The sequence below is a fragment of the Aythya ferina genome (assembly GCF_964211825.1).
Source record: "Aythya ferina genome assembly, chromosome: Z".
Classification (NCBI taxonomy): Eukaryota; Metazoa; Chordata; class Aves; order Anseriformes; family Anatidae; genus Aythya; species Aythya ferina.
In genome coordinates this window covers 60062795-60077725 of record NC_140299.1, presented here as the reverse complement: position 1 = coordinate 60077725, position 14931 = coordinate 60062795, and the positions used below count along the sequence as shown (strand labels likewise).

The window sequence follows — 14931 nt, the reverse complement described above, 5'->3', positions numbered from 1 at the left end:
TTCTGCCAAATTCCTATTTTGTTCAGACAAAAGCTTAACATTCTCCAACCTATCCCTTCCTAGCCACATATGCTCCTCTTTCACTGGCGTTCATAATCTTCAGGTAACACATTAAAATTATTAAAATGCAAAAGAGTTGACCTGGTAAAATTTCAAACAAACAGGTATATTAGTTTAATTTGCAATTGGGAAAGAGCAGGAAAAAGGCAAAGCCACAAAGAAAGGAAAAGGGAGCAAGATCACCTTCTTATCACACACACATAGACACCTTTTTGGCAGCAGCAAGTTGTTCACTTTACACAGCTGCAACATGAAACTGCAGCCTTAATTTGTATGACTTTGCCGGTGTGAATATTAGTAAATTCTGCCTGCATTCCAAGACAGATACATGATAGCTTTGAACCCAAAGTCAAACAACATTACAGAAATGTCCATAGTTTAACTAAAGCATGTTGCATTTTTATCAGGTAGGTATTGTTCTCTAAGAAGATACTACTATTCTCACATACCATTAATGCTAGCATATACATACCATACTCAGTATAGTTGTGATAACAATAAATTTTTGTGCTTCCAGAGCTTTTGGTGTATGATTCCTTAAGTATTTTACGTAAATATGCTTCAATATAATGTAGGTAGGAATCCAGCTCAAGGAACTCTTCTACCAGAAATCACCTGCCCAATGCCACATGGCAATGTGCACTAGAGAAGGGTCTTTAACTCACTCTCTTGAACTTTAACTTCTGTTCTTTAACTACAAAGTCTTTCAATTCATATTATCTGATTGTCGTTTCTTAATAAAATAAATAAGACAAATACACACCTACAACTAACATATAAAGGAATCAATCTGTTCTTTGAAGCTTTGTTTGAAAATGAAGCCCTTAACTAGATGGATCGTTAAAAATGAATACAAAATTACAGCTGTGACAGGTCAATACAGAATCAATGGTTTTTATGATCATTTTTGTAGTTACACAAACCTATTTTATGTTTGGAATGCTAAAAGACAGAAGCCACTGCTCCTCTTTGACACTCAGCATTAGCTTGACCTACTTGCACTCAACATTTTTAACATAAAATTAGGCTGCCTTTATAGAAAAAAATGACTTTTAATATAGACTTGTATGGTACACACAGACAAAACATCTTTTCCAATCTTCTCATACACTGCTAAATATATCTTGATTGCCACAATGCTTATTTTATTAGTAAGCATTGTACGTATTTATTTCTGGTGGCTTGCACATGATGTAATTTACTAGTTATCTATTTTAAGCATAGTGAAAAACCTAAGTGTTAAGGCTACTGCACTTCTACACACAGTCACACACACAGAGAAGTGTAAACTACATATTCATGAATTTTCCTTTCATATAAGTGAATAAAGATGACAGTCTGCATGTCATATACAAAGGTATATATATTTACACCTCTTTAAATATGAAGGTATATATTTGCCAGCAACACCATGGAAGGTGTAGGTGCAGTAAAGCTTGCAGCTACAGAAAGAACAGCCACCTATTCTTTAATAATCTCTGCCCAGAAAACCCACAAGAAAAGAAAGTGTGCTGTGATGTCATTGTTTCCATGCAAGTTCCTTGTAAAGGACTTTGATGGGTATCCATGAACCACATGCACCATTCCTACCATTCCATATGAACATGTGTTGGCTTCAAAGCACTGCAGGACTTTTCCTGTTAGAATGGTTTTCCTGAGAGGAAGCATACTTGCTTTATCACAATTTGTTTGCAATAAATATACTGCAACTGCTGGTCAAACTTACATTACCATTTTAGTTTGCAAGCCAAGACAATATCATTATCTTATTTTTCCAATATATGCAGGTGCAAATGTTAGGTGCTTTTGAGATAATCTGTGAAGATTCATGTATGTAAACCACTACAAATTCCAGAGGAGATACATACTGTAACAGACACATGATTTGCTGAAATCACATGAAGCTTCACACAAATCTATAAACTCATGTAGGCAGGTTGTAAGCATTTTAAGATCAAAATTATTCAATTTTAATGTCAGTCTAAGCACTCATTTACCATAAAAAAAAAAAAATAACAGCTCTTATGAAAAGAAAAGCAACTGTTCAGCACTCTTTGTCTGACCAAACAGAAAAATAACATGGAAGCTTGCTTAAGAACCTGGCAGATTTTGGTGTTGCACACATGGTAGCTATCCAAGCATTTTTTACTTACTGATAAAATCCTGTAACAAATTACATTCCCAATTTGCAATAACAAACCCTAACTCACAAAACTACATCTAAAATTTGTAGCTAAACTACTTTTTTTCTTTATTAAATACCTACACAATGTCTAATACCAAGATGACATCATCTCTTCCAGAAAAAGAGGAGATCAGAAAAACAAATGACAAATGACAAAATAGCCTGTAAAAAATGGAATCAGAAGCCACATTATATTCCTTTGTACAGCCTTTGCCAACAATCCTGTATGCCTCCTGGTATATTCTGATCATGTTATAAAAGGAAAGCAAAATCAAAATTCTAGTTTGCATAATATGCACATCTTCAACTGATTGATGGAAAGAAGTTGCCCTTATTAATGAATTTTTCATTATCAGAATGCAAAAAAATTCTTGGCCATCCTTTTGATCTTCCAAATTAAAAGCTGTTTTGGAACTCTAAGGAATAATGTCCATTCTTTCTCCCACAATGTGGTCAAAGTAGACCTTATGCTGCAAGTCAGCAATGCTAAAATATGTATAAAGGCAACACACCAACTACCTTTCTGTGGAGAGAGGGAAAATGCTGTATGGATTTCTGCTGTAGTATCATTGTAAAAATGCGACAGTCAATCCCATGATTATTTTAATCTACAACAGATTTGGCTTTTAAGTCACTGATAAACAATACTGTCCCTGGTTTCTCTCCACATCATTTCACTCCTTTTTAACATCTTGTTTCACTTAAACTGGTGGAGGCAATCACAAGCTTCTTCACAGTAACTCACTGTACAGAACTTTAATACTACAAATCCTATTTAAGAGCACACACTCATACTCCTGTTCTTAATCCATGCTGGTTTTTGAGCCTTTCATAGCCTACAAAAGTATTGTAAACTCAAAAAACTACTTGTATTAAAATCATACTGATGGCACTAGCAAAACCAACATGAAGAATACAATTAGAGGCTTACTGTAAGCTTGCAACTCACGAAAATAGTTAATACAATACTTAAGTTACAAATCCATGGAAACAGTCAGAACCCATAAAAAAATCACGGTATTACTTAAGCATAAAAAGCAGTTTCATTATTGCAATCCTACCAAATTCTAATCGAATTTTAGTATAGTGCTCTATCAATGACTGATTATAAAGCTTCTGATGAAGACTTTCAAAAGTCACAGTTTAAAGCCCCTGTTTTTGAAAGTGTTCCACTTACACCCAGAATACCATGGAATGCAGTCAGTACTCTGATTTTCACATGCATATAGAAAATGTAGAAATAGAAACCGGTAAATCCAAATAACCTTCATTGAACGATGCATTCATTTAAGTAGCTTATCCTCCTAGTTCTCATTTTTCATCAAAAAAAAAAAAAAAAAAAAGCACTACTCAAAAATCTTCCATGGCATACGTATTTCCCTCCTTTTTTTTTTTTTTTTTCTTATGTAGTGGTGTAGTAGGTTTACATGGCAAGGTTTTGGTAGCAGGGGCCTGCAGGGGTGGCTTCCGTGAGAAGAGCCCAGAAGCTGCCTCATGTTGGCTAAGGGCCAGTTTCAGCTGCTCCAAAGGGACCTGCTGCTGGCCAGAGCCAAGCCAGTGAGCAATGCTGGGTGCGCCTCTGGGAGAGCAAATTTAAGGGTGGAAAATAACCAACAAGCAAAACACCACAACTGCTGCACAATAGTAGCTTAGAGAGAGGAGTGAGAAAATGAGAGAGAAAGAGCCCTGCAGACCCCAGGTGAGTGCAGCAGGAGGTGCTGCAGGCAGGCAGCAGCAGTTCCCCTGCGGGCTGTGCAGGGAGAGGCCCCTGGTGGAGCAGGCTGTCCCCCTGCAGCCCATGGGTCCCACATGGAGCAGATCTCCACGCTGCAGCCCCCCCATGGGTGGAGGAGCCCCCGGTGGAGCAGGTGGATGTGGCCTGGAGGAGGCTGCGGCCCATGGAGAGCCCCCGCAGGAGCAGGCCCCGGGCCGGAGCTGCAGCCCGTGGAGAGGAGCCCACGCAGGAGCAGGGGGTCTGGGGGGAGCTGCCGCCCACCCGTGGGGGACCCGTGCTGGAGCAGTTTGCTCCTGGGGGATGGATGGATGGATGGACCCCGTGGGACGGAGCCGTGTGGGAGCAGTGCTTGAAGAGCTGCTGCCTGTGGGCAGCCCCCGCAGGCTCAGTTGGGGAAGGACGGCATCCCTGGGAGGGACCCCGTGGGAGGCAGGGGCAGAGAGTGAATGAGAAGGAGCGGTGGAGACGAAGCGTCAGGGACTGACCACCGCCCCCATTCCCTGTTCCCCTGCGCTGCTTTGGGGGAGGAGGTGGAAGAGGGTGGATGGGGGAAGGTGTTTTTGGTTTGTTGTTTTTTTTTGGGGGGTGGTTGTTTCTCACTGCTCTAGCTTGTTAATAATAGGTAATAAATTTAATTAATCTCTCTATGTTGAGTCTTTTTTTCATGTGACAATACCTGTTCAGTGATCTCTCTCTGTCCTTATCTCAGTCCTTGAGCCCTTTCCATGATATCTTCTCCCCCTTTCCTTTTGAGCAGTTGTGGTGAAGCTTGGCTGCCCATCTGAGTAAAACCATTATAGTAAGAATGGCTTATTTCCATCTCCTTCATAACTTTTAGTTCTTTTACTACTTTCAGAATGTTTTATTTTCTGTTTTCAGTTGTGTTTGAGTACTGCTTTTGTTCAATTTGCAGCCCACACAGCACTACAGCACTCTTTTTTTATGTGAACATACAAAACTAGTAGTGCACATGCAGCCAGGGTGCCCATTTAATATTTCTAGGAAAGATTTTTTTTCTTAAAGAGATTGTTCAAAAATGACATTTTGTTTGCTACAATAGAAGTCATATACTTGATAAAAACACACTTTTTGTTCCAGATTTGAACATGAATGCTTACACCCTTTAATAATGTTATTGTCCACTTTCGTTCTAAAACTTATAATGGAAAGGTTTACCATGAAGATAAGGTGGAACCAGAAATGCCACCAACATGCAGAAAAGCTACATAAGTCTTTTGTCACAAAATATCTGAATATAAAACAATCTTTCTTACTCTTTGTTTAAGCAGTCTAATGTGCCTCCGCTATTACAACATTTTAAAAAGATTATTGTAAATAAAAAGTTCCTCCAACTTTTTAAAGTTTTCAAGGTACCTGAAATTATATTTAAATGTGGTTTACCAGCTTGTTTGCACAAAGAGAAAATCACTCCCCTTTTTCCCATTCTCGTTAGGATGCAATACTTTCAGAAGTACAAGCCACCATTATGGAAGATGGGTTCCTTTTATTACCTGTCAGAACTGCTGCAGTCCTTGTTAAAACCTTTAAAATGAAATCTTGTAACACCTCTAAATTCTAAGGAAATAGGAACATAATTCAAAAGCATCTCTAATACTAATATATTGAATTTATCAAATATCAATAGCTGCAGACTATTCTTCAGATTCCAGGATTAAACTAAAGTACCTGCTAATAATCTGCCTAAATTCTCCTATTACACTAAAAAAAAAAAAAAAAAAAAAAAATCCTGTCATATGAATCACAAACCTTCTGCATGATCATATAATAGTGAAGAACTGGCAAAAAAATCATTTCATGCTTATGCAACAAATACAACATTTTTCTATGACATTACGTACAATAAATCCCCACTTTTCACTGTGTATTTAATTTCCTTAAGAAAATAAAAGATACATTTTAACATTTAAAAGTGCATATATCAGACATTAGTTATATTCATGAGCATTACATCTCTGGGCCAAAACTCAGCCCACAAAGACTATAACCACATGGTCCTTCTTGGCATGTCTACAAGCCTGGCCAGGTGTGTGGGTAACATCCAGATAATTCACACTGATGCTCTTTGGAGCTACAAACCTACACTACACAAAATTGTGATAGCTGAACTGTATGCTTCTCTGGCCTGCTTCTTTCAGGTGAAAGTTCTGCTCCTAGAGAGGTGTCCTCAGGTCAAGCAAATACAAGATGATCTTCCCAATAAGCAACGCCAATTATTGCAATTGTTTTCCTCCTCACCAACTTAATTTTTTCATGTCACAAGATCAGAATTCCTAATTGAGTGTCAGCACTACTTTGGGATAAACCTAAAAATCTCTTTATTGAGTCTCTTTGCTTCTCCTCTGCCTTCCTCAGCAGGCCTAAGAAGACTGGCCTGAAAATGAGACTAGTCAGCAAACTTCTTGAATTCTTCCAGCTCAGCCTTGCTGGCCTGAGAAACACGAGCTACCAGCAACATGAGCATGCCTGTTGTCTGCAACAATGAACATGCTTTTGAAAATAAAGCAAAACCAATGAACAACTAGGGAAGCCAAAAATCAGGAAAATAGCTTATGGTCAGCTTTGTATGAGCTTTACATGTATGTCAACTATGCTAAAGGAGTCAATATTCTGAAAGTACTAAGAGCTGAAATATGGAACAAGTAACTTGTTTATACTTTTAGTCTTTGAAAGCTGAGCTCAAAGACCTTTAAATATGAATACAGATTAATACAGCTTAAATTGGTTCAGTGACTGAACAATTAGGGTCATGTCAGATTTTTATGAGTGCATTTCCATGAAAAGAATCTCACTACCTTTGTCTTCTCACTCAAATTTGTATTTCTTCATAATTTCTTTTCACAGGTCTAACAATCACATATTGCAACTGGTATCAAATCCACACAAAATGCTTGCGTCACTTGAAAACTTGAACTACTATTTGAACTACAATCTTTTGTTTTGGTTTTTAACTTTATTTATTTATTTTACTCAATTTACTCATTTCACTTAGTGGGTTCATCATTTTCCAACATTAAAAAAATGTAACACAGGCTTGTTTGTCAGATCAGAATAGATCCTGACTGAAAGTTGCTGGCAAAGAATGCACAGTCCAACTCATCTGACAAAGTAGCTTATTTTTTTCATGAGCTCAGAATTTGAATTCACTGCAGAAGGTCCAAAGACTATGACTATATTGGCACTAGTGAAATAGCAGCAGATTTGAAACAGTTGGTGCAGAGTACCTTAAACATACATACAGGAGGGCAAAGGAGTATTTCTGACTAGATCTCCTCTGACTATGAAGACTGAATTTCAATCAGCAGTTTTGCATCTTCCTATTTTGTTTCTGTTTAACGCTTGAATCCTCAGGGATTGCTCACTGATGGAAGCAGAGCATCTGAAGTGGCAATGGGCGGATTCACTTCAGAAGTGCATTTCTGATCCAAGTTAAAACGTTAATGCAGTTATATCCACATAAAACCAGTACTTCTTATTTCCTTGATGACTTTATTTTCTGTTAGTCAAACTGAGCACATCCGCAATTTAATACAGATTTCTTAAGCATACAGAATGTATTTCAGGAAATTTAAATACCTCAAAAACGTGAGGTCAAAGATGGTAGAAAGTTAAAAAACACATTGTGTATGCTTAAAATAGCTTTTCTACTAATAAAGTCCTTAGGCATGCATTGAGGTTACTCTGAGGCTTTTCATAACAGTCATTTCATCAATAATAAATTAAATAATACAATGTGCATTTTTTCTAAAAAGGTTATAAATAAATATAAAGGAGACTCTTCCATTTTAAAAAAAAAAAATCACTTGCGGATATCTTTTTAATGACCTTAGTTTTTCTAATTTAAATTCTATTATTATGTATCATTAGAATTCCAAGCAGGCAGATTTGGTCTACATGAAGGGTGGATGTGGGACAGGCCTTTTGTGGCACAATTAACAGTGTTCCTTTCAAGGACAACGTCACAGAAGGTGAACACTAATTTTGCTAATATGGTAAAGGAGGATAAATGACTGGGAAGGAAGGAAAGGAAAAATAAACTACATAGCATAATTGTTTTTCTGTGAAGTTCTCTGTCATATTTAACTTTCACTTTCTAAATAGGTTATTATAGGAACAGCAATTTGCCCAGAAAGATTAAAGATTGCATGAAACGTCAAAGGCTACTTTGCAGCTGTAAGAAAGAAAACAGGAAAAACAGTCTCTGCAGATGTCAAACAAATTTTAAGGAAAAGATCAAAGATACTCTGATATTAGCACATGATGCAGAAAATACCCCCAACCCTAGATGTCAGAGCACATATGCCATTTCTGAAAATAACAAAATGTCCCCACTTCTCCATACAAATGCCAGAGCTCTATGCCAATTAACAAGGAAAGCTCTTAACACTCTTTTCCTTAATTCTGAAGTACTGTTCTACAACAAATAACATTGATGAGATGAGAACTATAATCATCATAAAATCATAGCTAAGACAAAAAGGTACAGCAAAACACAACAGTTTAAGTTGTCTAGCTAACACCTCTGTCAAAACTTTCTTACTTGGTTCAAATTGTTGGCTGTGAAGCACAAAGTGCATCCTTTATACAGTTCTCAGTTACCGTATTAGTAGCTATCAGATCATATTTCATATATTTTTGAAAGCCTATATAAAATATGTGATACATAAATACATAAACATATACTTACATATATGTATGTGTGTATATATATACACAATAAAGTTTCCAGTCACCAAATACTCTTTTTAGCACTGTCAGTATGACCATGACAATGTTTTCCATTACTGCTCATAACCTATCAGTATGAAAGCTGAAGAATTTATGAACCCTGTAGGAAATATACACACATACTGAAGACTGACATACAGTAGCACAAAGTATGTAATTTCACCAAAAAAATGCAGCCAGAGTGATATGATTTTATGAACAGAGGCTGATTATTTACAGCACTTTGGAAACCTGAGTTAGTAAAAAGTACTTTTTCACTCCAAGTCCTATCACCCACAAACTGCTCATAAAACGAGCATTCTCCTAGAAGAAATTCTTGTATTTTCTCTGGTTTTATTTAATACTAAAACTAACTCAGATGAACAAGTCTGGAGGGTCTACTTCATTTTTCCCCTGAAAACAGACAAAAGAAAAACCGACTTTGCAGCCAGTGACAGTATTAGAGACAGAGAGAAAATAATAATAGTAATAATAATAATAATAATAATAATAATAATAATAATAATAAAGCCTTAGAAAATGTCCTCCATCAGTTTGTATGGAGGTTATGCTGTGTCTGACTGCAGTTGTGGTGTTAAAGATTCAAGCCGAAAAGACTCACCACACAGTCATATGTGTCTGCATGGTTATCATCAAATGATTTTTAGACACCCCCTATGTGCATTTACACCTAAAAGCATACAGGGTAAACTAAACTAATGAAGAAGAGATCTGGAAACTTATTTCTGAGAGTGTTTCTTTAATTGTTTAAGTACTAGAAAAAATCTTTGACTATACATTCTCGCTGAAAACAATGCATAAATAAAAACCTAACTCTATCCAAAAAATGTTATCATAATGAAAGAGAAATGTCAGGAACATAGAAGCTCCTTGCCTTCAACGTAAATAACAGACAATGAAGAGACGGTATTTTCCAGGCCTGTTCAACCTCAACAGAGAAAAACTAAGAATAACTTCTGTTATCATTTAGTGCATAGTAACATGCTGTATTATCATTTTACGTTTCCTAAAATAGCAATGCTTTGACAGTACGTATATTATACAAATTCAGGGGAAAATAGCTAGAAATCAGAAAGAACATTGAATATCTAAACCAGATAGAGAATAAAAGAATTTTACCAGATAAAAGAATTTTACAAATAACCATAGAAAGATTTCAATGCAGGGTTGACAACCATTTACTTTTAGCTTAAACAATTTATATCAAAATAAAAACTATATGCACATCAAAAATAGTCATAAGCTTTCTTATATATTCAAAGAATTTAAGCAATATTTTATATTGAATAAAGTCTCAACTCTGTAATTACAATGACATTAACCAAAAATGTGTATTTAAAAAGTCATTCTTTAAATTTTGAAAGTATATGTAATAGGTAAGCACAGATAAGTATAAAAAGCCTTAATTTTGAGAAAGGGATTATGTTTTAGTTTCTTAGCATTATTACCGGTAAAGAACAAGGAGCTTGAATTAGGAAACTAACCGTATTTTTTGCTATGCTTTTGAAAATTTTGTAGAACAAAGAATGTGCTTTACATATGCTTGAAACTGGTATGGTTATTTATTTATTTATGTTTTTCAAGAACAGATGTCTTACTCTTAGTTGAAATAGACTTAGTTGAAAGGAGTTGACTTATGAATGAAGTACCAACTGCAAAACTGTTGGAAGAAGGCAAGGACTCTTTAAGCTTTCTAAACAGTTGTATGTTTTAATATTTCCATCCTTTTTCATTCCTGTCCTGATAGCCATTCTACTATGACTTACTGATGAAAAAGTGCAATTTTATTCCAAATTTGGAATAACTCTGGCAGATACAGACACTGTTTCCATGTCTGTATCAATACCTTGTATCTGAGATATAAAATAGTGGCAAAAGTGTGAGTTACCATAACTCTTCCAAATTCTGTGAGAATTTTACCACTTAAAGAACAACAGTTGATTCAAGAAAAATTCTTCATTACAACTTCATGGGCAATGAAATACTTGTCTCAGTTACTTGTTCGGTAGTAAAATCCAAATGGAAAACCAAAAGCAGAGAAAGGAAAACTGCAAGGATGTTTTGGGAGACTGAATGCCATTACTCAGGACAGTAAAGATTTATTTTAAGAATCAGGACAAAGTGTTACTTTTAAGGAACGTGTTATGCAGAGCAGAGGATGAAAAAGCGCAAAAGAAAAGAACAATGATGAAGAATGAAAAATCTTTCAAGTTGCGTAGGAATATGTTTTATATAATAGTACAACCTCCTCAAGTACTTTCAGTTACATAGAGTTCTTGGAATGTATGCATTTACCTTAACAACAGGATTCAGCAGAACAACACCTGATTTCTTTGTAATAACTTGCTTTGTTGTATAATGATGTTCTATGAGTTGAGGAATAGTTGGAAACCCAGTTCCTTCAAAACGATATTGGTTCTGTATGGAGGTAAAAGGAAATAATTGTTTCTCTACAAGCAAAATTTCAAACAACAAACTGCAAAAGAGCATTATAAAGCTTCCTTCATTAGTAACAGAGCAAAAGTGTTTAATTTTACAAAATAAGATTTCTGTCCTAATCTATTTCAACAGTAATTCTACCAAATTAAATGGAATGACAGTAAGAAACATAAATTAATAAATGCAAAATTAGTGTATCATGCACTTACAGCAACATAATAAAAGAATTACTTGTTTAAAATCTTAATTTGAAGGAAAAAAGAAGCTTTTGCACTTCAAAAGATGGGGCTGTTTGCGATACTCAAACTGTGACAGTAACATAAAAATAATATAAACTTCAAAAAATATAATTAAATTTCTAAAGCCCTAAAGCTCTAAAATTACAGGAAAAAAAAAATAAAACAAGCATCAGACAATAAACTAAACAGGGGATAAGAAATACTGTTTTACTCAGATCTTACTGCACTTACAACGTTGTGTAAAACTAATACATCCTAGCACAGTGCATGACCAGCATTATCATTTACTAAGAAGCGTGTGCCAGAGGAGACTAGAGCTGTACTGGTGCTAAAAGCAGAGGCAGGTTACGCATATAATCCACAGAGAAAATTCTACCAAGACAAAATTCCACCCCTCCTCCTCAGGCCTCCATCCTTGTCAATTGATTTCATTTTAGCTACATAATTCAACACAATTAAAATAATTAAATATCTTAATATTTTACTAGAAGAATAGAAGATGATCTTAGGAAATAATACTATGACATAGCATTCTTCAGCTATCGGGTGGGTGGGGAAAAAACAGACTATATTCATTGCTTTTCCTTGCCCTCATTCTTGATGGGAAGAAACAGTAAGAGCTTATTTCCAGGTGGAGGAATGGCTCTATGTCCACGCTGTAACAACTGGTACACCTCAGGGGTCTGTCTTGGGACTGGTGTTATTTATTAACTTTATCAGTGACACACAGTGGGATTGAGTGCACCCTCAGCAAGTTTGCAGGTGACACCAAGCTGAGTGGTGCAGTTGATACAGCAGAAGGAAGGGATGCCATCCAGAGGGACCTGGACAGGCTGGAGTAGTGGGCCAACAAGATTCAACATGGCCAAGTGCAAGGCGCTGCACCTGGGTCAGGGCAATCTCAGACATGAGAACAAACTGGGAAAAGAGCTCACTGAGAGCAGCCCTGCAGAGAAGGACTTGGGGGTTCAGGTGGATGAAAAGCTCAACAGGAGCTAGCAGTGAGTGCTTGCAGCCCAGCAGGCCATCTGCATCTGGGCTACATCAACAGAGGAGTGGCCAGCAGGTCCAGGGTAGTTATTGTTCTCCTCAGCTCTGCCCTTGTGAGCCCCTACCTGGAGTGCTGCGTCCAGGGCTGGGGCCCCCAGCACAAGGAGGATGTGGGGCTGTTAGAGCGGGTCCAGAGGAGGGCCATGAAGGTAATCAGAGGGCTGGAGCACCTCTCCTATGAAGATGGGCTGAGAGAGCTGGGGATGTTCAGCCTGGGTAAGAGGACGCTCTGGGGAGACCGCATTGCAGACTTTCAGTAATTAAGGAGGGCTTATAAAGGAGATGGAGAGTGACTTTTGCTTAAGCAGATAATGACAGGATAAGGGGGCATGGTTTTAAACTAAATGAGGGGAGATTTAGGTGAAATGTTAGGTTCACTCAGAGGGTGGTGAGGCACTGGCACGGGTTGCCCAGAGAAGCTGTGGGTGCCCCATCCCTGGAGGTGCTCAAGGCCAGGCTGGACGGGGCTTTGGGCAGCCTGGGTTTGTGGGAGGTGACCCTGCCCATGGCAGGGGGGGTGGGACTTGGTTATTTTAGGGTCCCTTCCATCCAAAGCTATTCTGTGACTCTAAGATTATTTTATCCTCCTCCATGTTTTAAAATGCACATTGCAGCTAGGTGACTGGGATACAGGGTTAAAACCTGTGCCTCATTATCGAGAGTTAGAGAACTCTTCGCAGAAGACAGGAACTGCCAGAAGCCATTCTGAAGACTGGCAAGAGCAAACAAATACTGCATAATTCAAAAACAACAGCAACACAACCCTAAAGCACAGGCAGTGATTCAAGTTCATTTACACAACTGGGCAATGAAACCTGTACCACTGACACACAGTTTTTTTCTTTCTAGCTACAGGGTTAACTTCTTTACAAAGCGCACAGTAAGGTCCTCTTTCTTCAGGTTAAAATTCAACTTTCTGAAACGTGTTATTACTCCTAGTAAAGACAGCTTGGTCATGTCACCTATTTTTAAAACTCCTGGTTCTCTATCATAAAACTGCTTTCATGGTTTCAACACTTTCTGTTGTTTATTCCTTTAACTTCATTCAGTTACTAGATACTGGCTCAGCTTTTATTGACCAGTAACTTTAGTTTCCATTCCTTTCAAATAACCTCTCTTACATTTTTGTTCTGATGATCCAAAAAACCCTACGTCCTAAGACTAGGGCCTAGCAAATTAACCAGCACTCATCTCATACCCAGCTGTGCACCCAACTTCTGCCACTGATCTAAGATCTTCAGGATGAAGAGCATTCCTTTATTCAGTGTACTTACACACGATTATGACCATTATTAAGATCACCAACAAACAGCAATGTAAAAATAGCATAGCCTCCAATAAAAACCATGAAAAACAACAGCAGCCTTGAATGCCTAATGGATTTTGGTAATGATTTTTGATACTTAAAGCTGAACAGTGAGCTCATTTATCTCATACATACTTTTATTAGGATTTGTATTTAAAATATTGATAACACTTATGCAGTTAAAGGACAACTGATAAACAAGTATACATCCTGCTCCACCCTGCAGTCTCTGAATCAGAAGAAAAATTGTCAATGGACACCAAAGCTGACAGTGATCCGACAGTGAGATCTGACCAGTCAGAAACCTGATTTCACACTGTTAATACCAATGTAAATAAAATAAATTTTAAAAACATGGACTAAACTCTAATCAAACTCACCAAATGTTAATGAATTAATTCCCTCTTGTCATATGACCGTAACAGCCCCACTATTTACCTCCTTTTTAATGCTAAAAGGCCTTTTCTCTTTTTAAAACATAAGCCTTTTTTTTTTTTTTTTACAATAAATGCAGAAAATTCATCCCAAAGGAGTGCATAAAGAGTTCTACATTTCTTTAATATAAGTTTTAGTTTTCATGATTGTCAACAAAATCATCCCCAAATACATCCCAAAAGCAGATTAATACTTTTATTACTAAATTAATACTTTTATTACCCTATTACTAAATGTACAAGCAGGCAGAGCTAATGACATCAGGATGTTTGGACTGTTCCATCATGATGTATGCAACACCAAACAATGACATTTCAAATATAATTTCTAAGAGAAAGTAATGAAATTATGAGAATAAAGGTAGCTTTGTTATTTTTTTAATGGAAAAATTGATACAAAAAAATCATCTTCCGGATAAGGGTGGCCTCAAATTAACAGTCATTAAAACAGCCCATCTAATTGACTTCAAAGGCCAATATTTTTTTTCACAGGTCCACTTGCCACATACCACAATTTACACAAAACGATTTCAGCCACATCAAGTATATAATGTGCATTATAATTCAGCTAAGAATCGGAGAGCTCCAAGCATCTTTTAAGATACTGTGTGTCTAGGTATATGTAGTTTTATTGCTCTTATTTTTCTGTCTACCACACTGATACACCAAAATACTTCAGGGCTATAAAAATCAAAATAAACACTGACTTTGTGTCAAGGTTCACTTTTATGAACAGA

General features: G+C 36.9%; 1 protein-coding gene across 8 annotated transcripts in view; it reads right to left on the bottom strand.

The window, feature by feature from the left end:
• FER (FER tyrosine kinase) overlaps positions 1-14931 on the bottom strand; it is a 190207-nt gene that overhangs the window by 83945 nt on the left and 91331 nt on the right. For all 8 annotated transcript variants that reach the window (XM_084504774.1, XM_084504780.1, XM_084504781.1 and 5 more), the window contains one exon: positions 11022-11144. In XM_084504774.1, the coding sequence (XP_084360900.1) occupies positions 11022-11144 (123 nt within the window). The remainder of the gene's footprint in view (positions 1-11021; positions 11145-14931) is intronic.